General features: G+C 41.0%; 1 protein-coding gene across 3 annotated transcripts in view; it reads left to right on the top strand.

The window, feature by feature from the left end:
* TBCK (TBC1 domain containing kinase) overlaps positions 1-27,061 on the top strand; it is a 194,937-nt gene that overhangs the window by 118,720 nt on the left and 49,156 nt on the right. For all 3 annotated transcript variants that reach the window (XM_072119073.1, XM_072119083.1, XM_072119092.1), the window contains one exon: positions 13,277-13,452. In XM_072119073.1, coding sequence (XP_071975174.1) covers positions 13,277-13,452 — 176 coding nt within the window. The remainder of the gene's footprint in view (positions 1-13,276; positions 13,453-27,061) is intronic.

Raw genomic sequence — 27,061 nt, 5'->3', positions numbered from 1 at the left:
TTTTAGTTTCAAAACATTTTCAAATAAACAAACGTTAACAATCCGGATAATAATCCAGAATTCTTCGAGGTCAGGGGAGAACCAGCCCCGAGCCAGCTCAAGGCTGCTAGTCCCTTCTGACATCACAAGAGAGGGCATGCGACCCCCCGAGGCCCAGCGGCCGAACTTAACCTCTGATACCAAACGGAAAACATTACCTATGCAGAAAGCAGTGTAATGAAAACTAACTACCACCTATTTGGTGGTCATGTAATTACTTAGACGTCAACTAATCTACATTCCTCCAATTAACCATGGGGTTATGCCCAGTGACTCCTACTAACTAAATAGAAGAACTGTGCGCCCATAATTTTTTATCATTTCTTTTTCTTAGCCCCTGTACGCCATAGAGGTTGAAGAGGTGGATCCGAGTCCATTGCGTTATTTGTAGAAGATGAGGAAGACTTTTGATGTTCCTTTGTAATTAGACCAAGCTTCAATAGTAGAGATTCCCCTTCTGTGAAGGTGGTAAAGCCATGTGACCTATTTTGGTGTTGAAAGATTAGCCGAAAAGGAAATGCCCATCGATATCTGATTTCATTTTCCTGTAGCACACGTAGTAATGGTTTAAGTGATCTACGCCTTTGGATGGTTCTCGGGGCTATATCTGCGAAGATTTGAATATCTGAGTCATACAGTCGTAAGGATTCCGAATCCCGGGACGCTTGCATAACCTTTTCCTTTACAGAAAAAAAGTGAGGCTTCACAACAATGTCCCTTGGTAAGCCGTCTGCCCTTGGCGCTGTCAACGCACGGTGTGCTCGATCAATTTCGCTAAAAGGATCAGTCAAGTCTGGGACAAGTATCTGGAGCAGATCTTTAACCACTTTAGTTGCGTCTGTATAGGTCTCAGGAATACCTCTGATACGGAAGTTGCCCCTTCTGGATCTGTTTTCTAGATCCTCTATCTTAAGTTGCGCCTCCTCCAATTGCGTATATATATCAGCAATGCGGTCACAATTCTGATTCACCCTAGCTCCAGTTTCATCCACTTTGTTCTCAATTGCCTCTATTCTGGACCCTATTGCCTGAAAGTCTCCTTTAAGATCAGAAGTGATTTGTGAACATGCCTTCGCTAATTCACTTTGTAGCATATGTGAGAAACGGGCTAGCAATACATTATCTGCCGAGTACAGAGGGGCTTGCATCACTGTAGAGGCTTGCTGTACCTCAAGAGATTGTTGGCTAAAAATGGCTGCCGCCATGGCTTGGTCCAATGAGGACATAGTGGAGGCCGGGGAAGCTATAAATAAATCAGGGGTATTTGTTATACCTTGGGGGTCCGGGGTCCCACCAGACCCTGATAGGCTCTCCTCCTCATGGTGCGATGAGGCCGGGCTATGGGTGTCCCGCTGTTGGGAATGATGCCTCATGGCCTTCGCGTTCTGGCGGGAGCGCTGTGCTTCCTCCCGTGCCGGAGTCGGCTGCGCATTGCCCGCTCCTGTCTCCTTCTTCTTATTTCCCCCGGGCATTCTTCCTCACCCGCGACCTTCCGCCTCTTTAACCAGCCGGTGCCTGCTCCGTTCGGCGCTTATAATAGCTCCTGGTCGCCGCGGGGCCTTCAGCGGTAGCGGAGCTCAAGGAGACGCGTCCGCCATTAAGCCCGCGCGCATGCGCTCCCCTTGTAATTTTCTGGTTTTAATGCCTCACATTTATGTCACATGTTTGTTCTGAAGAACCTATTCCACTACGACTGGAACATTTTGCCTCTCCTGCTATGTCGCTTCTAGAAAGAGCTTACATTCCCAAATATTAGAGACAAATGTAGTGTTTTTGCCCATAGCAACCATCCCACATCTTTGTTTCACTTCTCCTATGAACAAATAGTAGTAATTGTGTTGATTAAGGACATGCAATATGTTAATTTCACATCCAAAAAAATAGACCTTTAATAAATGCTGTGCCACAGATAAGAATATCACAAAATGTTTCATATCTTGGTTAACATCTGTACCTATGTATTATAGTCTTTTCTCTCTGTATATTTCATCCCTGCCTTTGGTTTACTAAGTCTTCCAACTTACTTACTGTGGTTTCCATTTAACCTATGTGAGTCGACATATTTGCTTGTGACCTGACCTCACGTACCGATGATGCACGAGCTGCAAACAACACATCAAAATAATGTAATTTAATGTAACTATAGGGTCGTGGGGTTCTATGTTTTACTTGAGCGATCCATATGGGATAAGGGGAACAAATTTGCTAACAAACACTTGCATAGTTGCCTTGTGAGCAGATTTATTAATTGTTTTAGAGATGTTGCACCACATGTGACAAGGGTGTGTTAGTAAGCAAAAGGTGGCTGTGGTCCTAGTGGAAGGAATGGGGCTTAAAATCATGTGATAAAATGGTATAAAATAAGCTAAAAAGGTGATGGTCCAATGTGCCTTCATGCACCATTTCTATTGGAATCACCACAAGTTGTCATAAATTTGTTGCAGTTTACAACCGTCTAGTCTTATTTACATTGTTAACTGTTTGGCATAATAGTAAATCTGCACCTGTGTATGTTTATACCTGTGAATGCTTTTCATGTCCATATGCAATCCTGGCAAATGATTAAAGTGAGTTTTTTTTTTTTAAATCTTACGTTTGTCAATAGTTGATGCTTTTGACAGTCCCATAGTTTTCCATCCATACATCTGGTAAGCTGCTATGTTGCTTTTGTATATGGAAGGTGTGCAGCCTGCAGCATATCAGGAGTGATAGCAGTCTGCTGTGGACCAGCTCTAACATTTCTCCCTGAGGACACATTCTTGTATCGGTAGACCTAGCTTGATTTTTGTGTCCTATTGTGGGAGGAAATGAAAACTTATAGCTCATGTATAAGAGGTATATTGTGTTATGATGTTTTTAGAGAGTTTTTATATTATGGGATTATGTGACATTTCCTGTTAATTTCCTGGCTTTTTCATTCCAGAATGTGAACTTTAGAGACAGCTGAATGTCTTATGTAGAGTCTTCTACATAATTCTTTGTACAAAAAAACTCCAAGATTATTAACTCATTTAGTTGTATGTAAGTCATTGACCTCTCTGAGCCATTCTTTGGTAAATATCTATATAAATGCCTCTGTATATCTATTATTTGGGGGGACCAATAACTGCTCTCCCCTACAACCAGTTATCGGGTTATGTGCTTGCGCAACAATTCGGCAAGACCGCCAATTGACTTAGGGAAAAGAGGAGTGGGATGAGAAGTGGAATTGATGACATGCTGAGAGAAGGCGGCTTGACTCGAGCATGAGTAATACGCTAGCCCGACTTGCTGAATTCCCTGCCCGGTTTCCAGGCAAAGAATCAAATTTCATTTTCTCCACTTGTGACCATCGAATGTGTTATAAAAAGGGTGTCCTTAGGCCATGGACACCTGTCTAAGACATTTTTTTTTTTTCAAACAGCGGTGATGGGTTCCCTTTAAGGTGTTTAGGATGAACTGCTCAACAAACATACCTAGTGACACTTCTCTGGTTTGCTCACCAGGGTAGGTAGCAAACAAATTGTAATTTGGAAGAAAAAACCTCTGCTGACCTCTGGAAAAAATGATCAATACATTAAAAATAGTTCAAAAAAAGTTTTGCTGCACAAACATTTGACACCAGTTTTGTTTGATTGGGTTAATGGGGGGGAGAGGGCTGGCAGACCTTTTTACCTTTACAATTTTGTTAATATATTCAAAACAAAAGCAGCACAAACAAAAATTTGAGCAGCACAATCGTAGCACATTTGATTGGCACCAGCTTTGTTTGATTTGGGTAATGTGGGGGGGGGGCTGGTTGACCTCTCATGACCTTTGAAAACTTTTATTAATATCTTAAAAACAATAGCGGGACAAACAAAAATTTCTGATGCACAAATGTTTGACACCAATTTTGTTAGATTTGAACAAGATTTTGGGGTCAACTTCACTCAGGTCAACTCGCCACACGGCAGCACCACCACTGGCCCTGTAACAAGTTTCTTAAAGATTTTCATGGTTATTTTCAGACTCTTTTAATACTCCTGTAATACAGTGCTGTAACATATTCATTCATGACAGAAGCTGAAATGCTGAAGCCCAAGGTGAATATTGAATTCTGTGCATGGATTTCCTGCCTGACATTCATTGTAATAAGCCAGTTTCTATGTAAAATGCTGTGGTTTCTCTCTGCATTGTGGATCTACAGCAGTGGTGGTTTCCCTTTGTGCTAGGAAAGCCTTGAGGCATTGACCTGGTGGAATTACAAATTACCATCATTATTATTTTTCAAAAGAGCAGATAATGCTTGTTCTGCGCTGAACTCCCACCGAGCTTTGCAGAGTGCTGCCGTATTAATTAATTCTATGGAAGACATGCTTAGACTATTTGCAGAACTTCTGCCGCTTATTCCTGATGTATACGTTTATTTAACCATATAATGTTTTATGCACTGTTTATAAAGTATAGTTTTTTTCTGTGTCATACAGGGGAATTAACTTTGTGTTAAAGCAGAACTCTATTCATTTTTTTGCATTTATTCTTTGGTAATGTCTGTTTTATATTCATACACCTTTAAGCTATTATGGTCAATGTTTGTGTGCAGTTGCATGCTTTGCTACGAGGAATCAGAAGCCATAAGTAGTCTGGATCATGTTTTAAAGGATTTTCCAGACTTGGATATTGATAACCTCTCCTTAGTATAGGTCATCAATATCTGATCTGTGAAGGTCCAGCACTTGGGATCCTAAGCAATCATTTTATATCAGCAAATGTGGTTTCCAGAATTTTACACTGTATAGAACCAGAAGCAAATAGCTCTATAATGTATTGTGCTATTCTAGGTTCCAGTTCTTTATACTGTACTGTTCCATTAGCAGCTGATATCAGCTCATCAGTGGTGTACAAGGTTATCACCGGATAACCCAGTTAAAGATACACTCACTTTATTGCTCTGTTGCGTGTTGCATCTGTATATTTCTTCAGATGGCAGATGTTACATTATTGTGCACAAAACCTATAATCCTATTCACATATTTCAGCATAAAACTGTGCTTTTTAGGGAAAGCTGCAATTTTCTAATTTCAATCAAGAATAGTATTTACAAAATATTTGCATGCCTTTTTGTTATTGCCTTTAGATTCATTTTGCAGAGTGATTTGGCCTAGCTACTTTTGGTACATGAATATGTGAATGTATGCTTATGCAACAAGGTTGGCTGTAGGGTATATGCACAAGCCCACCGGGAATTGAGCTAATGGAGAGCAAATTTTCAATATTTCAACAAGAGCAAAAATAATAAACTGCAAGCACCAATAGGAAATACTAGGAATAAAAGTGCCAGTTTAGCTATGAGGCAGCTAGATGCATGTATAAAGACAGGATACATTTGTACAACCAAATTACATGTAATATTTTCATGTATGAATTCAACTGGGACATTGGGGGTCATTTACTAAGGGCCCGATTCGCGTTTTCCCGACGTGTTACCCAAATATTTCCGATTTGCGCCGATTGTACCTGAATTGCCCCGGGATTTTGCCGCACGCGATCGGATTGTGGCGCATCGGCGCCGGCATGCGCACGACGGAAATCGGGGGCGTGGCCGAACGAAAACCCGACGTATTCGGAAAAACCGCCGCATTTAAGAACGGAAAATGTGTCACTCGGGACACGCTTACCTTCACTCAGCCCGAGCCGGTGAACTCCAGCGCGTTCAGATGTTTTTCAGTGCAGCAGCGCCACCTGGTGGACGGCGGAATAACTACCTTATTAAATCCCGGCCGGACCCGAATCCAGCGCAGAGAACGCGCCGCTGGATCGCGAATAGACCGGGTAAGTAAATCTGCCCCAATGTCCTCAAAAGTCAAAATATTCAAAATGTGTTACTAATTTTTAAATACATCAGGGCTTATTTACCAAGGGTCCCGCAGGCGCATTTCTGTCGGGTTTTCCAATGTTTTCGGGAATCGAGCTGCTGGGAAAGGGATTTAAAAGGGGATTGTGTCGCACACAATAGGATTTCAGGCTTTCATGCAACAGAAATCGGGTGGCGGGCCGTTGGACGTTCCGACTGATCGGACAGAGTGCGGGATTTAACTTTTAAAATTGTGTCGCAAGCCATGCACTTACATGCACTGGGAAGAAGAGAGTGAACTCCGGCAGACCTGAGCGGGAAGCGACAGGATACTCCATATCAGGGAACGCACAGGACTGGGTAAGTAAATGTGCCCCATTATGTCATATATACATATATACATATATATATATATATATATACATATATATATACATATATATACACATATATGTATACACATATATATACATATATATGTATACACATATATATACATATATATATATACACACATATATATACATATATACACATATATATATATATATATATATATATATATATATATATATATATATATATATATATATATACATGTAAATATATACATCTATGTAAAAAATTATTCCAAATAATTCATCGTCAACATAAATAATTAAATTGTTATAACCGAAAGTGAAGAATAACTTTGATGTAACCGTGGAGGGAAATAAGCAAAGGGCTAAACTATTAAATGCTTTCCTCTCAATTTTTATTCCCTGGGTTGTGTGAGGTTGTTGTGGGTAATTTTTGTGGTCATCCTTTTATTCTTGCTTATGTACTTTTTCTCTACTGTATATAAATGGGGTTGCTTTCGCATTTGAAAGCAAAAGATCTAATGTCGCATATTAAGATTGAGTCATTTTTAGCAGTGTTGGTATCTCTTCTGTTTTATCTTTTAATAATGACCGCATGGTGGTTTATATAGAAGAATCTGAATGTTTGCAGGTAATACGTGTGAAGAAAACTTGACGTTTGGAAAGACAAGTAATGTAGTCTTAGAAAGATCAAAGGACCATCTACCATAAAATTAACTCATAGTAGATACAGGCAGTCCCCGGGTTATGCACAAGATAGGTTCTGTAGGTTTGTTCTTAAGTTGCATTTGTATGAAAGTTGGAACTGTATACTGTATAATTGTAACCCCAGACAAATTTTTTGTTGGTCTTTGTGACAATTGGATTTAAAAATGTTGGATTGTCATCAGAACAAGGATTAACAATAAAGCTTAATTACAGAAACCTTTAAAGGAAACCTACCACCACAAATCTACCTATAAAGGTAGATCGGGTGGTAGGTGAATCAATGGGACGTGAGGATAGCCCTTTTAAGGGCTAATCCTCACGTCCCCGCACTGTTTTATAAACTTTTATTACTTATATATGTTAATTTACTTATGCGGCTACCGGGGCGTGGAGTAGCCGCATCTGAGGTTACACGAGGCGGCTACTCCACGCCCCGGTAGCCACATTACCCCTCCTACTCACCATGTTCGGCGCGCAGCTGCTCGTAGCTGCGCGCCCTCGTCCGCCGATCCTGCCGTCTGCGCATGCGCAGAACAGCAGGCCCGCGCCTGCGCGGTCACTGCTCTGAAGCCGGGGCTGCGCAGGCGCGGGCCTGCTGTTCTGCGCATGCGCAGACGGCAGGATCGGCGGACGAGGGCGCGCAGCTACGAGCAGCTGCGCGCCGAACATGGTGAGTAGGAGGGGTAATGTGGCTACCGGGACGTGGAGTAGCCGCCTCGTGTAACCTCAGATGCGGCTACTCCACGCCCCGGTAGCCGCATAAGTAAATTAACATATATAAGTAATAAAAGTTTATAAAACAGTGCGGGGACGTGAGGATTAGCCCTTAAAAGGGCTCTCCTCACGTCCCATTGATTCACCTACCACCCGATCTACCTTTATAGGTAGATTTGTGGTGGTAGGTGCCCTTTAACAGGTAGCTGTTATAGCTGTTTATTGTAGCCTAGAGATAAAGTACAGTAAATTACCAACATCTAGAGGTCCATTTGTAACTAGGAGTCGTCGGATGTTCGTAAGTAGGGGACCGCCTGTAGTTAGTGCTTTCCTCCCAGTCCTTTCCCCCTGTGCAGTAGTCTTGGTTTGATATTTCTTGGAATGGACTCATTTTAAAGAAAAAAAAAAAACTGTTTTTTTAAAATATTCAAATTAGTCTGAGTTGCTCTGCACCATTAGTTTTTTACTGAGATGTAATTGGGCCTCTGGCACCACCTTCACAGCTCGTAGGCCTGGTGCGTACATAAGTTATATCCCAGCAGTGAGAGATCTGCAGAGCACCTTTGGCTAATTTGAATATTTTAAAATTATTGTTTTCTTCAAAATCTAGCTATTCCAAGAAATAACAAACTAAGATTACTACACAGGGGTACAGGGCATGGAGGTGAGTTATCACCATCTACCATCAGATGTCCTTTGTTTCAATTAAATCACAGTTATAACAGCACCATTTCAGTTTACCATTTGTATGACTTTTGAAGTTTCAGTTTGCTGCTAAATATAAAAACAACCCAATCATAGCAATATCCCCAATCATTTGTTTGATAATTTGTTGTTGAATGACTTTGACTTCTACTAACTAGGTTTAGACTTCCACATACTTAATGTTATGTTCTGTAAGTGGCAGTTTGTAGTCAGATTCTTTAACTTTGACCTTACATTCTTCTTTTGCTGTTTTGTGTTCTTTGTTGCTCAGCTACCCTCCTCCAGCCAGTCTTGTGGTAATTTTAGTGTAATGGGAATGAGTTAGGATTATTTGATTAGCCAGCTTCTTGAATACCTTTATTGTATAGTATGTTTGCAGTGCTTTACAGACACTTCTGCAGTGATCTGAAGTGATGATTAGTTGAGTCCATATCAACCCATTGCTTTGTGCATTAATATATTTATCGTGTAAAACAAAAAACCTAACTATAAGGAGGAAAAATGAACAAAGACACTAGCGTAAAGCCAGAAAATGGTGTAACTCCTCATCCGTTCCAAGCGGTTGCCACGGTGATCTTTGTCATCCAGCCCTTGTGTTTAAATGACGCAGATTATTAAATGATTGTGACTGTGGCTTGGGAAATGCACGGAGGCAGGTCATTTATTCAGGCTGTCAGCTTTTTCCTACCTTGACCATGGACAATAACTGATTTATTGATAGCAAAAGGTGACTCAGGGACAGATTAAAGGAACAGACTTCAGCTGAAATAATAAATCTTTGCTGGGTGTGTATTCTAGCACATCCTTTTCAGCCTTTATTTAATGGAGTGCTGATCATACAATGAGCTTTCTTTAATAATATATAATATTCTTGTATAATATGAGGTACTAGGTGTAGCTCCCGATATGCCTGGGATAGGAAATAATTGCTCTTAGCTATAACAAAATAGAATGGGTTAACAAAAAATATTTTATATGTCTCTCTCTCTCTCTGACTGTTTCTGACTGTCTCTGACTCCAGTTTTCTCTGTCTGTCTTTGCCTCTCTCAAACTCTGACCGGTTTTCTTTGTCTGTCTCTGACTGTCTTACTGTGACGGTCTCTGACTGTCCCTTTGTCTATAGGGAGATTTATCAGAAGTGTCTTGAGGCCAGAACTGTTCTAGTTGCCCATGGCACCCAATCAAACCAATCGGAGCTCAAGCTGCTCAAGCTGTTTTTTTTTTTTTCTAAAATTACAGCAGGTCTCTGGAAGAGTTTTACCTCAGTCATTTCTGATAAATCTCCCCCTATCCATATTACCTCACACAAACGCGATCTTATACTTATTGTCTATAGTAACCAATGAAAGCTCAGAGCTCATATTAATTACCTGTGGCAGTATAGCAACCAATCACAGCTCAGCTTCTAAATGCCACAGCAGCAGACAATGGCTCCAGTATATGGTGGTTATTAAAGGGGTTTCCCACGAAGGAAAGTTATGCCCTATAGGGCCTAACTTGCTGATGAGTGGGGGATGGGGAAAATGATGGGTCCGTCGGAGCAGACAGCCGCGCATGACTGTTCTGCTCCATTAAACTCTATGGAGCTGGCGTTAATTGCCGAGTGCGGCGCTCCAAGATCTCCATCATCTCCATAGAGATTGATGGAGCATAACGGTCGTGCGCGGCCATCTGCTCCATTAGTCTAAGAAGCGACGAGGGTTCCAACAGACCCTTTGATTTCGCGATCTGCTGGGGTCTCGGCACTGAGACCCCCACTGATCAGCAAATTAGGCCCTATCCCTATCCACTATGATGCAGACCAAAGCGCTATTGAAAGACAAAAGAAACAAAATTGTAGACCTACAACAGCCTGGGAAGACTAAATCTGCGATAGGCAAGCAAATTGGTGTGAAGAAATAAACGGTGGGAGCAATAGTTAGGAAATGGAAAACGTACAAGACCACTGATAATCTCCCTCGATCAAGGGATCCACGAAAGATCTCCCCCACATTGGGTCAAAATGATCACCTGAATGGCAAGCAAAAAACCCAGAAGCACACAGGGGAACCAAGTTAATGACCTGCAGAAAGCTGGGACCAAAGCAACAAAGGCTACTGTCAGTAATACACTACGGCACCAGGGACTCAGATCTTGCAGTGCTAGACGTGTTTCCCCCTGCTTAAGAATAAATTGAGCCATGTATTGTGAAATTTTGAGTGCAAATCTCCATCCATCAGCAAGGGCATTAAAGATTAAACATGGCAAGGTCTTTCAGGAAGGCAATGATCCCTAGCACACCACCAGGGCAGTAAAGGAGTGGTTTCGTAAGAAGCATTTGAAATGGCCTAGTCTATCTGCAGATCTCAACCCCATGGAAAACCTTTGGAGGGAGTCGAAAGTCAGTGTTGTCCAGCAGCAGGAAATGTGCATGGAGGAATTTGCCAACATACGAGCAACAGTGTGTGCAAACCTTGTGAAGACTTACATAAAATGTTTGATTTCTGTCATTGCCAACAAAGGAAATATAACAAAGTATTCAGATGAACTTTATTGACCAAATACTTATTTTACACCATAATTTGCAAATAAATTTTTAAAAATTCAGATTTGTTGAGGTCTACCTATGATGTCAATTACATGCCTCTCTCATCTTTCTAAGTGGGAGAACTTGCACAATTGGTTGCTGATTAAATACCTTTTTTCCCCACTCTAAGTACAGGATATATATGATGACTAGCTTGGAAGCTTCCATCACATAAGGGAGCATGGAGCATGTAATAAGTAGTTAAAATCAGAGGTTAAACAGTTACTTATAGTGTCTAGTTTGTGCTGTGTGAGCACTAAGGGTTAATAGTTTCTCTGCAATGTGCAGAAAGTGCCAAGTATAAAGTGGGAGATGGGTGCAGCATGAGTTACAGAGAAAGTACTGTAAGTTCTGTAGAATAACAGACTGGAATAGAGGGACTGATAAGTAACAGGGGAGATCTAGTACCTCACTATTCTGTGTAGGAGCATCTGTTTCCACAGCAATAAACTCATTCAGCTCTGCTGAACACATAGAGCACTGCCACATGACCTCCTGCTTCTTCCTCATCTTCGAGACAGGAGCATCAGTCCTGTATCCTATTAACAAAATCTACTCCATAAGAGGAACCAGCAAAGCTAGAAGACAAGCTAGTGGCCAGGCTAAACTGAAGAGGATAGCAAAGAAACTGCTGTAAATAGGTAGTCAAAATAATAGGCAAAGTTGTTCATCCAAAGAGCTATTGATTTGTGGTAAATAAAATGCTGGATTTGCTCTTTATATGTTGCAGAATGACAGGAGGACATTGTTATGTTAAATAAAAAAGACATTGGTTTTAGTAATTTAATTGAAAAGGCCAATCAGCTGGAACTATGTTTTAAAATGCTCTATATTGTAATTGAAGTGTCACTCTCTGTATGTAATTTGATTTATAGGGTTCCACAAATTCTACAAGTTAATTAATATTAACCCAGCCCACATATCAGTGAAGAATTTTTGTGGTATTTTTCTTCAAACAAAAGATACATTAATCACTCCTTAATCTTCTCAAGCACTTTAGTATTGAATTGTGTAAAAGTGTAAAATGTGGCGTTTAATATGTTATTGCATTTATTATTTTAATTGCTACTCTAAAAATCCCAAAGAGAAACCCAAGTGTGACCTTAACGGTCAGTGTTTAAATAATTATTGGAAGCCAATATCAGGGAAAAAGTGTATTGGGGAGATTATTTCTGATTTTGGCTCATAAGAGTTGATACACGCTACTAGTGTGTATAACTGGCCTAAAATTGACATCTTTTGAATTAATAAAGCCAACCCAGACACAAATGCAACCAATAAAGGAAGTTCCGGAGGAGGATACAAGGGTACAGGGGTGGTCCAAATGAAGTACAGTGTGTTTAGGCTGGCATCCAGATGCTTGGGCATATACCGTAATATGCAGTGGTCAGATGGTCTGGTAATTTTGTTTGTGCTAGGCGTGTGGACAAAATTCTCACCCTTGTTACCCAAATATTGTTTCCCTTCCTCATCCAAGCTTGCTGTACTGTGAATAAACCGAAGCATATCCCTAGCCTAATTTTGGAAATCATTGTGTTGTTGAAGAATAGTTTACCCTTTATTTTATTTTGTTCCTAAAAAAAAGACTTTTAATGGGAACAGATTTCATTGTTTGTTCTACAGCTTGTCAGATTTATGGCCTGTGTCGCGCCTTACACTATACGGCTTTGTGCATATCACTAGAGAGAAATTCACTGGCACCACCTCACACCATCATATATCCAGCCAACAACCACAGGCAGGTCATGGAGTGGCCTGCAGTGTCTATTTTAGTCAAAATCATAGATCATATAATGGTATATGTGATACCTAACACTGACACCTGATTCTGACACAGCGACACATTGGGGGATATTCATCATAAGCCTGGGCTCGTGCTTGGTGCATTTTTGCAGCGCGAAACATCAACTATACTAGATTATATAGCAAGGGGTCTATTATTATACTTATATGTTCTAAATTAATATACTACTATACTATACTTATGCTATATATCAAAGAACATGGCATTGATCATAATGTGTATGTTTATTTATTCTATTATTTATTTGTTATGTTTATTTATTCTATTTATTATATGCGTCAAAAAATGTGACTCTTTCATGGCATGTACATCAGAAAACAGACATACAAGCCATGCCCTATTGAATTTAGAGTTACTTTGTATGTTGTCATTTTGTAGAAGGCATATAATATATAGACAGCACAGCTCCTCTTTGGGAGCTTGTAAAAGCCCCTTATTCTGTTGGCATAAGTTTGAATATTCTAATCTATTGAACAGCTAATAGATATTATAGTGGTTTGCTGTGGAAAGTCTGAGTCATTTTTGTAGTTAATGTAATTTGTTGTATCATTTTATGTCATATGCAGAAATTGACATCGAGCGATGTGTGCGTGAATCAATCAACCTCTTCTGCTGGACTCCAAAGAGCGCCACCTACAGGCAACATGCTCAGTCACCGAAGCAAGCAAGTGAGAGCAATGGCATGAACAAATCTTCAGCTAGCTTCACCACTGAATATCAGGAATCTTCCAAGACTGATCTGGTATGTAAGTCACCAGCCTTGCATGGTCTACAACAATATGGTTTGTAATATATGGGAGACTGATAAGGAAAGGGGGCACTGATAAGAAAATCTCTTAATCTGCTGCAAATTTCACAGATATCTGTAGCACAAGATACACTATTTGTTGACATGAAAAGTGTACCTCAGGCTTTCAATGCCTCATTATTATATACTATGTGGCTGCAGCTTCAAGATGAATTGTACCCCAGGTCCTGTGTAGCGTAGAGCTGTGCTGTGGCCTTTGCCATGCTGTTGGTAATGCGCCATGGTGAAGCCAGCCCGGGTTCTACCCTGTCATGCCCGCTTTGTGTTAGGGTGGCATTGGGGGAAAAAAAAAGTTGCACTTCCTTGTCATGCGTCAGGATTTGCACCTTTTTCATGGCTAGTATACCAAAGAACTGATGTGTGTGTCATAAGAAACAGTCAATACGTTATGTAGAAAAAGAGGAGGGCAACTATTAAGATATGTAGTAGTGTCTCCCATCCAAGACTGGTCTGGGGTGAAAATAGACCCAGAAAACTGTGCATGGCAAAAGTGTTATTGTGAAATTTGCCAAATTATTTTAACTTAATACCCCATCTTTCTCAAAAGAACTTGCATCCGATTAAATAACTATCACATTTATTATGACCTTAAATGGATCTTCAATACTGCACAAATTGAATTGTATTATGCAAACATTAAAGATGAATTTGGAAGTGGTTCTAAGACACAGTGTCCAAAAGCTCCCATGGAATGTTAGACATTTGCACTTGTGGAGATAAGATGGAATTCTAGGATATTTAGGGCATTACTTATGAATCGGCACGACCAGCTATATTCTTATAAGCTGTGTGTCTTAAGATAAGATTAGCTAAATATTCTTTTCAAACCATAAAATGCATGTGACGGGACATTTTGCCTGGGATTTTCCATAAAATTTGGTTTTTGGTTTCCAAAGCATTCCATAGCATCAGTTTAATAAAAATCATAGATAGCAATTTAGTCTGTCTATATTCTATGTATCATATTATGTATTATGATGAAAAAAATCAGTTACCAGATTTACAAGTTCCACAAAACACTATGCATTGAAAAATCTTTAGAGGGAACCTGTCACCAATAATTGATCTAATAAACCACTATTAATATATTTTCAGTGTGCATAACACTTTCTAGCTTTTGTTTGTTTCATGGTTTCATTGTTTCTGGTGGCATCATCCAGAAAATCAACTTTGAAGTGAGATATAAATTGGTTGTATAAAGTCAAGGAGCTCCAAATAATGCCTCCTGTGTGTTGACAGTGTGCATTGGGGTTCAGGAGATCTGGTCAGTAATTTCTCTGGTGTACGACCATCAATTACAGTGGGCTTTATGAGGAAGAGAGAGCTTGACTTAATAATTTGCAAATAAATTCTTTAAAAATCAGAAAATGTGATCTTCTGGATTTGTTTTTACATTTTGTCTCTCATAGAGTAAATTGATGTCAATATGATGTCAATTTCAGGCCTCTTTTCAGTGAAAGAACTTGCACAATTGGGTCCTGACTAAATACCTTCATAAGCATAGATCCTAGGAACATGGTTCGTTAAAGTTGCATCAGGATTGAGTTTCTAAGTTGAAATCAGTTGTTTTTTTATATACAGCTCCCATTTGAGACTGTAACTTTATAATTGGTTATTTTCAGGTCCACTGGCACATAGAATCAATAACTAAAATGACAAACAACAAACTATTTTTCCAGGAGCCACAGAACAAACACTATTGTTGTTTGAAATATGCCCCCCGAGTCTGAAGGTATCATGGAGGAGGAGTAGGGAGCTGTAGGAAAGACATATAATATATGTATATATACCATTAGAAATGTGTACCTGTCTGTCAGATAAAAGTATAAGAAATGTTTTTGCCTCACTTCACTTGTGATCAGATCGGAAGTAAGATCAAAAAATAGTCTTTGCTGCTTTTATGTTTTTCTAAGTCGTAAAGCATAATTTAACTTTGAACAACATTTTATAAATGAACAGTCCAAATAATTCTAAACATTGTCCTATACTTTATTAAAGATTTCTATCCTCTACTTCACTGACAGATAAAGTTTTATCTGAATTATAAGGTTTGGAAAGAGTTAATCTTTTGCCTCCTTTCTTTTTCTTTATACTGTACATGGGACTTTAGACACATTGCTCAGTACAGGAGAAAGAAGGATCAGAGAAGCTGAGTTACATAATGAAGTATATTACAAAGTTTACTATTTTCACCTGCTCTTTTTAACAACAAAAATAGTTTCAAATGTTTAGTTATGCTTTAAATTGATGTTCCCCAATGAATGTTTTAATTAATCTTATGCCAAGCTTCCCTAGCCTCCTTCAGCAGTTCTGGGCTACTAGTTTTAGATAATTTAAGTTTTTTTTAACTTTGAACATCAAAGACTGACCATGCTTCCACAAGCAATTATATCTGCCAGAAGACAAAGCAGAAGATGATTAAATTTCTAGTGGGGGAGTCCCAGCTCAATCTTGGCATCCATGCATTATTAGTTTGGGATTTTGCTACCCTGTATTTGTATTAATTATATAGATTTATAAATTCTTATTAAACCTGCTGCTTGGTGTCTTTTTTAAGTAATGTACACTGCCATATATGCAACAGTAATGCTTTATAGGTTAGTGTGGTTTCATTGTTTAGGTGTTATGATGGATTTACATCTAGGAACATTTCCCTTAAACATTGTGTACAGTTTGTATCTGAGATCTCAATTATGTGGCTTTTCCAATGGGGTGAGTGCTACCATAGTTATTCCACCTCTTAACTATGTAAGCAATAATTGAGTTTTTTGATGAACCACTGTTTGTGTCATTCTGTAGGGATGGATTGAAGAAAAGGCTTGCCTAAATGGTGTCTCATTTTATGTGTTAGCTGAGGTCACCGAGGATGGCATTGCCTGACCATCTTGTATGAGTATGAAGTGTCATTCAGATGGAGTTGCCAGAACTGTTGTGGCATAGTGTCTTTATGTCTGAAATAAAGTGCATCCTTAAATGCATCGCAGGACAATGTGTATACTGCCGCAGCAACGTGCATTTTGGTCAGTGAAACCTGCTGTCTGGTAGAGCATGGATGTTGGCCAATTTTTCCATTGAGAAGCACACCGATAGGCTTATATAGAACCGAGGCTAGAAAAAAAGATCAAAGCCTTGGAGTGAAACTCTTCTGGGTAAGAGACTTTTTAAAAAGACTCTAGATCTGGACGGCCTCATAGGGTCCCTACCCTTTCTCTTGAAACAGATGACACAGATAGCTCTAGACAGTCATAGAGAGTGCTAAATATTTTTTTTGAAAGTCTTATAATCTGCCAAAGGATTTTCCTATTTATCAGACTGATATAAAGCACAATAATTTATATACTGTATGTATTGAATTCAGTGGAACAAAAAAGAAATGCTGCAGTATAAACTTCAGTGAAAAACTATGGACATGTGACCAACAGCCATCTTCAGTCCTGTGTCCACACAGACTAAATCATTGGACTGATTAACCCCTAAGGGGTATTCCCACAAAGACAAGTTTCTTACATGTACTCAGCACAACAAAACAAAAATACAGCATTTCACAGATCTAAGTCCAACCTGTCTCTATCAATCCTGGTGCACACAATTTCAGTTGCCCCTAGACACAACCCTGTAACTTCTGACTTGGGGTCGGGTGGCCACCATCTTGGATTTCTGTGAGAAGAGATTTCTGTCTCTCTCTGCTGTGTGCCTGTAGCCACACACCCTGCAGTCCTAGCACAGAGCTGAGGGACACATACACTGACTCACTTCCTGGCAGGAGATTGTGAGAAGAAACAAGCTGCAAACTACAAACTAAAAGGAGATAAGTGACCCGGGGGAAGGGGGAGGCAGGCACATATCTGTGAAAATACAGATGAAGCAGTGCAATGAAGCTCATGCATCTCTGATCTGTCTTATCTCTCTTTCAATGTGTCAATGTGTGTTAGTACAATGTCAGAAGCCAGATAAAAGTGCAACCTGTACCCTGATAATCTGACCACATTGTCACCCCAGAGAACTACATGGATCATAATGGGGCACATTCACTTACCTGTCCGGAGGAGTTCACAGAATGATAATGCACTCTCCCGCGATTCACTAAGATTGTACACCTGATATCATACTTCTTCTTCCTGGTGCATGTTAGTGCTTGATATTGCAACACAATTTCAAAGTTAAATCCCACGCTCATTCCAAATCCGTTGGATTGTCCAACGGCCCGCCACCCGAACTCTGTAGCCAGCGCAGCTGCGCCAAAATCTGCGTGCGACACAATCCCCTGTTAAATACCTGTCACAGCCCCGCAAAACCCGAAATGGCTGAAAGTCCGACGAAAGTGCGTCTGCAGACCCTTAGTAAATAAGCCCCAATGTGTCTGTTAGAGAGTCCTCGCCCACACTCTGGAATATTACACTGGCCATTACTGAGTGATCGTAGCTAAAACAGCAATAAAACTGAGTACAATTGTTAAGTAAGGGGTTAAAATGATCTTTATTGTCTTAACATCACAAGGGGATTGAGATGTGAGAATTTTCTATCGAGAGAAAACCCCTTTGACGACTTGGTGTTTTTAGTTTTTGTGTTTTCATTTTTTACTCAACTTCCCCTCACTTGTCCAGTCCTGCCTATTCCTGCCTGTTGAGATTGCTTAGATCCAGTGATGTCAGGAACCAGATGGGACTGGACCAGTGAGGGGGAGTGAATAATTTATAAGATGGGGAGCTGGAGAGTTTGTGAAATTGCACTGTTTTGGATTATAATAAAAGAAGTTTCTTTCAGAATAAATTCTAAGGAGCATGTGAGTGGGACTAGTCTACCATCAGTCGATCTGATGTGATGTCCTTTAAAAATGTGCCTTCATATCTATAGAGTCAAAACCATTGCGAACCTGTGGTTTTTGGAAAAAGTTAATAAATGGGGGTCATTTACTAAGGGCCCGAACCGTGTTTTTCCGTGGGGTTACCTGAATATTACAGTTTTTCGCCGACTTTCCCTGAATTGCCCCTGGTTTTTGGTGCATCGGATCGGATTGTGGCGCATCGGCGCCAGCATGCACGCAACAGAAATCGGGGGGCGTGGCCGTCAGAAAAGCCGACGGATTCGGAAAAACCGCTTTATTTAAAAACAAAAAGTGTCACTTGACACACGCTTACCTGCACCCATCAACGCATCGTGAACTCTGACGGACTTCAGCGCAGCTGGCGGACATTGGGCGCACTACCTTGGTGTATCGCTGGAAGACCCGAATCCTCCACAGAGAACGCGCCGCTGAAAAGGTGAGTTTAGATTTTTTATTTTTTTAAATTAACTGTCCGGCTCCACTACAGGGGGCTGCTGTCTATATACTACTGGGGGCTTGGTGGCTATATACTTGGGGGGGGGGGGGTCTGTGACCAATGCATTTCCCACCCTCGGCTTATACTCGAGTCAATAGGTTTTCCCAGTTTTTTGTGGTAAAATTAGGGGCCTCGGCTTATACTCGGGTCGGCTTATACTCCAGTATATACGGTACATACAATATTACGAAGTAAGGGAGTCCCCTTGAAAAAGCATTTGAGCGAAACTCGTGTTGGGGTATCTAGAGTGTGATCCTCTATTTGGTATGGTATAGCACGTGTTGAGGTATCTAGAGTGTGATCCTTTATTTGGTATGGTATTGCACGTGTTGGGGTATCTAGAGTGTGATCCTCTATTTGGTATGGTATTGCACGTGTTGGGGTATCTAGAGTGTGATCCTCTATTTGGTATGGTATTGCACGTGTTGGGGTATCTAGAGTGTGATCCTCTATTTGGTATGGTATTGCACGTGTTGGGGTATCTAGAGTGTGATCCTCTATTTGGTATGGTATTGCACGTGTTGGGGTATCTAGAGTGTGATCCTCTATTTGGTATGGTATTGCACGTGTTGGGGTATCTAGAGTGTGATTCTCTATTTGGTATGGTATTGCACGTGTTGGGGTATCTAGTGTGTGATCCTATATTTGGTATGGTATTGCACGTGTTGGGGTATCTAGAGTGTGATCCTTTATTTGGTATGGTATTGCACGTGTTGGGGTATCTAGAGTGTGATCCTTTATTTGGTATGGTATTGCACGTGTTGGGGTATCTAGTGTGTGATCCTATATTTGGTATGGTATTGCTATCTAATGTCCTCTATTGTATTATGAGTATATTTTTAGTGTTAGCTTCTTGGATATGCTTCACTGTTTACATTGATTGTTGGTTGATATAATGCTTATATTTTCATTGAGGTGATATTTATCCTACCGGTAGACATTGCTTGCTGTATAACTTGGATACACACTTTTTATCTGGATGGTTCAGATTTTGCTACTTCGTAATGTTGTATGTATTTATTCACCAATAAAGATTGTTTTAATAACTACATTTTCAGATAATTATATTTCTTTCTCTGGGTTCAAGTTTTGTGATAGTTTATACCTGTTTAACAGGGCAGTAGGGGGAACAAAAATCCTCCTGGAGTAATCTCAGAGAGGGAAGGTTTTTTGTCCCAGGGTCCACAAATTACGGAATACCTCTTACGAGGAAAAAAGGACCAACAGAAAACCTAGAAGTAAGGACAGTAGCCGGGACCCCGAACCCCCCAACTACGGATATGCATATTATAAATCTATCAAAAAGGGAACTATCACATTTTGAGGAAAGGATTCTGATGAAGGGACTGTCATTTGTCCCAGTTCCGAGATATGATGCATTCGAATGGGTTAAAGACATCAACCTATTCTGTCGTCGTTTGAAATGGAAAAAGTTTTTCAAACTTCATGACAGAAAGAGATGCGAGGAACTGGGATTGGATGAGGCTGATATGCCAGATTTTGATAATTTGACAGCCCTGTTGCAAGAATCCGAAAGAACCCCGGGTGAGGGCCCCTTTACTGAACACAAACCTAAATCAATAAAGTCAGCACCTCTAGGGGACTGCTCACCCATTGACGTATTTTTGGAAGTGGTTACCCACCAACTTAAAAACATGGCCAACTCATCACCCCCTCGATATAATCTTACAAGGGACGAGAAAGGGGCGCTTACTCACCTTAAAAATGACTCTGCAATCGTGATCAAACCATCAGATAAAGGGGGGAATTTGGTCGTGCTGGATAGAGATCAATATGTGGACATGTGCATGAAGATCCTTAGTGACCAACAATGCTATAGAAAACTGTCAGCCAATCCGACAGATGTGTTTAGACATGAGCTCATGTCCATGTTGGATCAGGCACTGAATGAAAGACTCATATCAAAGAATGAGTATGACTTCATGTGTTCACAGAAATCCAGCACGGCCACATTCTACTCCCTCCCTAAGGTACATAAGGGGATCTCTCCCTTAAAAGGGAGACCTATTGTCTCAGGCATTAACAGCCTTACACAGAATGCTAGCATGTACCTTGATACAGTTCTGCGTCCATTTGTGGTGTCCCTTCCCTCCTATGTAAGGGACACCATGGATGTCCTAAGGAAAATTTAGCTCGATTCCCCATCAGAAGGGTTGTAATGCGGTGCATGATTTTCTTAGGACCAGAGGGCTGCATTGCAGGGCTCATAATGAGTTTGTCATGAGACTTCTTGATTTTGTACTGACGAGGAACTTTTTCCTCTTCGAGGGGAAGTTCTTCCACCAGCTCAGGGGGGTTGCAATGGGGAGCCCATGTGCTCCCACCTTTGCAAACCTCTACCTGGGCTGGTGGGAGAGAGAAGTCGTCTTTCAGGAGGAAATGGATAAATGGACCTCGGCCATAATTCTATGGCTGAGGTTCATTGATGATGTCTTGATCTTATGGAATGGATCGGTGGATCTCTTTGTGGAGTTTGTGGCCCATTTGAACATTAATGATTTAGGCCTGTTCTTCACATACGAAATAAATCCCAAGGAGATAACATTCCTGGACATCAAAATCCTCCTTAAAGAATCTGGGAATCTGGAGACTCAATTATTTAGAAAACCTACTGCCTCGAATAGCCTCTTGAGGTGGCAAAGCTGGCATCCGGCACCCCTCAGGAGGGGAATCCCAAAAGGTCAATACTTGAGGGTTCGAAGAAACTTCTGCTATGAATCAATATCTCGAAGCCTCAAGGGATCTCCAGAAACGATTCCTAGACAAGGGGTATCCGTCCGACGTCCTGAGAGAGGCTCACCAACACGCTCTAAATCAGAGGAGACATGATCTATTGGTCCCCAAAAAGAGATCCGATACTGGACAGTTTAAAACAAGGATCATAGGGACATATGATGGATGCCAGGATGAAGTAAAGAAAATTCTACGTAACAACTGGAACATCCTGAGGATGGACAAGGATATTGTGGACACGATTGATGTGTTTCCCTCTATTACGTATAGAAGGGGTCAGAATATAGGGGATAGTGTGGTCCAAAGCCACTTAAAACCCCTTACAGGACATAACACCTGGCTTCCAGAGAAACCCAAAGGGACGTTCCGTTGCAGTGGATGTAAGTCATGCCAATACATCTGCACTGGCAACACATTCCAAAGTACAGCAACAGGGAGAACCTATTACATGAAACATTTTTCCAACTGCACAACGAAAGGAGTGATTTATTTACTCACGTGTATGTGCCAGATCCAATATGTTGGGCAAACAACTCGTGAAGCGAGAAGACGTTTTAGGGAACACATCAACGATGTCAAGAACAAAAGGGATACATCTGTCTCGAGACATATATGGGAACACCATCAGGGGAATCATAAAGTTCTAAGTTTCCAGATCATTGAGATAGTTGAACCCTCACCCAGAGGAGGGGACTTTGAAAGAAAGTTATCCCAACGGGAATCGCGATGGATCTTTGATCTGGGGACAGTTCAACCTGATGGGTTAAATGAGCATATTGCCTATGCCTGTTTCATTTAACTATAGATTATCCTAATACTCCAATTTCTATATGCCTTGGGAGCCATTGACTAATGGTGACCTATGCATCTGGATGCAACACCATTATTCCTGTGACAAGGCCTCCTGATATGTTCACTTGTTATTATAATAATCCAGTTACTGTTATTATAATATTATCATAATCCAACTACTGTAAATATGGGGTTAATGTTGGATTCCGTTAGTACACCTAGTACTTCCTATTATGTATATAATTCTGTGATTCTGTTATCTCTGTACATTACCCCTCAGTTTATACTTATGTCCCCATCTGAACTGACAGATACACTATTTGTTTAGGTTCCCTGAGAGCCGCGATCAAGTACCTTAAGTAACTCTATCGCGATGTAGCGATTCATGAGGAGGCAGGATACATCATTTCCAGGAGGGCATCGGCTGTCACGCTCCTTGGTATCGGATTGGTGCCTTCGCTGTCATACTCTCTGACTCCGGATTGGGTCTCCGAGTGGTGACGTGAGGAGGACTCCGCCGAGTGTTTGGGGGAGTGTCCGGTGACGTCGAGTACTCTGGAGGTCCGTCCCCCTCCTCCTCCTTCTTGTGGGCGGTGCTTAATTTTTAAATAGCCCGGGACGCCGGCAGCACGCGCGGCCAAACAAATGCCGGCGTATGTCACCATACTAGCGTGACCGATCCCTCTGTAGTCTAGCTTAGCTAGCAAGCTGACATCAATGCTTCAGACTAGCAAAGATAGTTGAGAGTCAGGGGGTCATTATCATAACACTCCTCTGATGAACCGCTACTTCAGTCTATGTAGCGGGGAAACGCGTCAGGCACTTAGGCACTTATTGACGTATGGTCACACTAGGTGCAGGCCCTCGTGTGTAAACAGATACTGGTACCTAACCATGAGGGTCTAGTACCTTTCTTTGTTGTGGATGAATGGCCTCCAACACTGCTAATTATACTGGTTGAGGGTTGAGGTGCGATAGGTGTGGGTACAACCATTTAACATAGCACCATTGTCTTTGCACAGAAACCTCTAGAGTGTTGGAGGCTACACTACAATTTATGTATGTCCGTCTTGTTTATTTGGCCTCATCATAAAATAGAATTGTAGGCAGCCCCACAAACGCTTTTTAACGTTGTCCTAATAAAGTTTACGTTTTTAATGTCCTTTTGAGTTAGTTGTCAATATTGAAGTTTGGACATAAACCACCATTATCGATATACATTTTTTGTAGTTTATACCTGTTTAGCTGATGTAATATCAGCAAATATCATGTCCATCAAATCCAAGGACAGGGCGGCACTCGCTAAAACAATCCACAATCTTTATTTAGCGTACAAATGGACAGACATTTGAGGACGCCGAGGTCCGGTAGGTAAGAGTCTGTTACCTACTGGACCTCGGCGTCCTCACATGACTGTCCATTTGTACGCTAAATAACGATTGTGGATTTTTATAGCGAGTGCCGTCCTGTCCTTGGATTTGAACTACAACACTTACTTACCTTTGGGACTTGAGCACTGCGGGAGATCCAGTTGCATTCAGGATACTAGCAGGTACCGCACCATCTTTGTGGGGGTAGTTCCAGTGAGAAGCAGCAGGGGTTGTGCCTGTTCTGTTGTCAAGTTCTCTCTCCTTTGTTGAAATACCATGTCCATACCTTCAGCTTTAGAATAACTCTGGTTATTTAATGGGAATTATATGTCACAGCCATCTGGACTACTTTTCTGGGGAATTTGTTAAAACCAGAATACATGGAAAAGTTGCTAAAGGTGTAACAGATGGAGCAGGGTTACATTACATATAACAACAGACATAAGAGGTCAAAGACCATCCAAAAAAAGTGGTTGTCAACATATTTAAATGTTTATATAAGGCTTGGGGCGACTTCAAAATAACTGGCACCGCCAAATATTTACTGCCTCTGTATAAAGAGGCACACACTGCTGTCCCCACCACAGCCATGTACCTGCTCTAGCCTAATATGATTGCTGTAGCAGGCATGTCGCAATAGTCGGAACAATACTGCCAACCTCTGTATGCAAACAGAAACCTGGCTGGGATGGTACAGGAGTGCTGAGAGAGGCGAGTATATGCTCTTTCTTACTTTTGAAGCACCCCCTTCCCCCCAGCCATTTATAAAAATATTTATATACCTGGACAGCACCTTTAAGATACACAAATGACAACTGAACTTGTCCCGGTACAAAGCTACTGCAAGTTATTTTTTGCTGATGTAAAAACAGCATTCAAAGCTTTCCTAATTTTTTTTTAACTTATCAATAGTACCGGAGCATTATGATCAAAAATAGGTAGTGTGTTAGTGGCACATAAAAGAGAAGCGATCGGGTGAGTGACTATATCGACACCCATTACAGTACAGTATTGTACAGTACATACATGGTAACATGCTGAAGCATGTAAGAATTAATTAGTAACCTTAATGCCTTTAATGTCCAGGCAGTCAGAAGGTTTCCATAAAAGTAGGTACCCTTTAAGAATGTCCATTCTGGAGTACAGTGTATTGTGGCAGTGTTTATGGTAGATGTCATGTAAGATGTATGTAGTACAGAGATGAAAGTGCTGTATTTTTCTTTTTGCCATTTCAGCCCAGTGTTTACGTAGTGTGAAACAAGAGCTCTTAAATCCTAATATGGCAATGATGTTGCTGCGTTAAGCACGCAGTAATTTATTGAAGTCCTAGGCTATGCCATCACTTTAATTGTTCTATAATTAGGCCCTGCTAGCCATAATTACACACCCTTCATCTTCTAAACCTAATTGAATACGGAACGATTTAATGTGCTGTCCTATTGAACTTCTCTTCTCGCGTATTTTCCCAGGTTAATTATTCTGACTCAGCCCGGTCTCGGTGCCTCAGATTGTCTTATTTTGCTGTTCATCGTTAGAAAAATATAGGGTTTGTTCAGAGCCTACATGGCACAAAAACTAGTTTGTTTCCCAGCTCTCTCTTCTATCAGCTAATTGCCAGTTCTGAACAAAAGTATTGAAAGCAAGCACATCTGCCTCAATGGGAGTGACTTTCTTAAGTCTACAGGATTTTGCTTACATAATATAAATTGTGTGATATACTAGAAGTTTTGTATACGTAGTTTAAAATTGACAATGCTTTTGTTTTCTTTCTTATTATAAGGTACCGTATATACTCGAGTATAAACCGACCCGAGTATAAGCCGAGACCCCTAATTTTACCACCAAAAACTGGGAAAAACTACTGACTCGAGTATAAGCCGAGGGTGGGAAATGCATTGGTCAAATCCCCCCAGTAGTATACAGCCTGCCAGCCCCCAGTAGTATACAGCAGCCCCTAGTAGTATACAGCAGCTCACAGTAGTATACAGCAGCCCACAATAGTATACAGCAGCCCCCAGTAGTATACAGCAGCCCCCAGTAGTATACAGCAGCCCACAGTAGTATACAGCAGCCCACAGTAGTATACAGCAGCCCACAGTAGTATACAGAAGTCCCTAGTAGTATACAGCCAGCCTTCCCCCACGGCCCTTAAAAAAATAAACTTATATACTCACCCTCCGATGTCAGCGCGGCTCCCCGATGTCGGCGCGACTTACCGATGTCCCCGATGTCAGTGCGTCCCGTCTTCTTTCTTCTCCGCGGCTCCTCTTCTCTCTTCCGGCATGGACGCGGCCATCTCTTCTTCTAGCAGGCGCATACTATGACGCGGCCGCTGCTGACGTCATAGTATGCGTGGCCACTAAGAAGACATGGCCGCGTCCATGACGGAAGATAGAAGGAAGAAGAAGAGCCACGGAGAAGAAAGAAGACGGGATGCGCTGACATCGGGGACATCGGTAAGTCGCGCCGACATCGGGGAGCCGCGCTGACATCGGAGGGTGAGTATTTAAGTTTATTTTTTTTTAAGTGGGTAATTTTTTTTTATAGACTCGTGTATAAGCCGAGGGGACGTTTTTCAGCACATTTTTTGTGCTGAAAAACTCGGCTTATACACGAGTATATACGGTATGTACTATGATAGCCTTTGGGTAAAATTAACTAGCTGTACAACCCCCAAGGGTTGATACATAATAGAACAATTACACTACAATGTTTACTTCCAGGGCTGGTTTTAACCCCTTTAAGAACACAGCCCTTTTTTGTTTTCGCTTTTTAATTTTTTGCTCCAAACTTTCAAATATCCATAACTTTTATTTATTTTTCAGTGTACAGAGCTGTAGGAGGGCTTGTTTTCTGTGTAAGAAATTATACTTCCTAATGACAGTAGAACGTGTTGGTGGCAGCATCATGCTATGGGGTGTTTTCTGGCTTGCAGGGAATGAACTTTTAGTTGCAATTGAAGGAAAGATGAATGTGGCAAAGTACAGAGATTTCCTGAATGAAAACCTCTTCCAGATTGTTCTGGACCTCAGCCTAGGCCGAAGGTTCAGCTTCCAACAAGACAATGACCATATGCACACAGTTAAAATTTAAAGGCAGTGACTGTAGAACAAAAGGAAATATGTATAGATTTCAGCACACCTCCTTGACTGTACAAGGATAGCATGGATGTTTGGGTTGGGGACCCAGCAGTAATCAGTAATTCTGACGCGTTTTAAATCCTAAGGTTCTTAGACATAGCCAGGACAACTCTCTGACCATTCTTGACATTCTAGGGCAGCACGGTGGCTGAGTGGGAGCACTTCT

This window comes from Engystomops pustulosus, chromosome 1 (assembly GCF_040894005.1).
Source record: "Engystomops pustulosus chromosome 1, aEngPut4.maternal, whole genome shotgun sequence".
Lineage (NCBI taxonomy): Eukaryota > Metazoa > Chordata > Amphibia > Anura > Leptodactylidae > Engystomops > Engystomops pustulosus.
The sequence above is the reverse complement of the archived record's forward strand: the minus strand, read 5'-3'. Positions and strand labels throughout refer to the sequence as shown.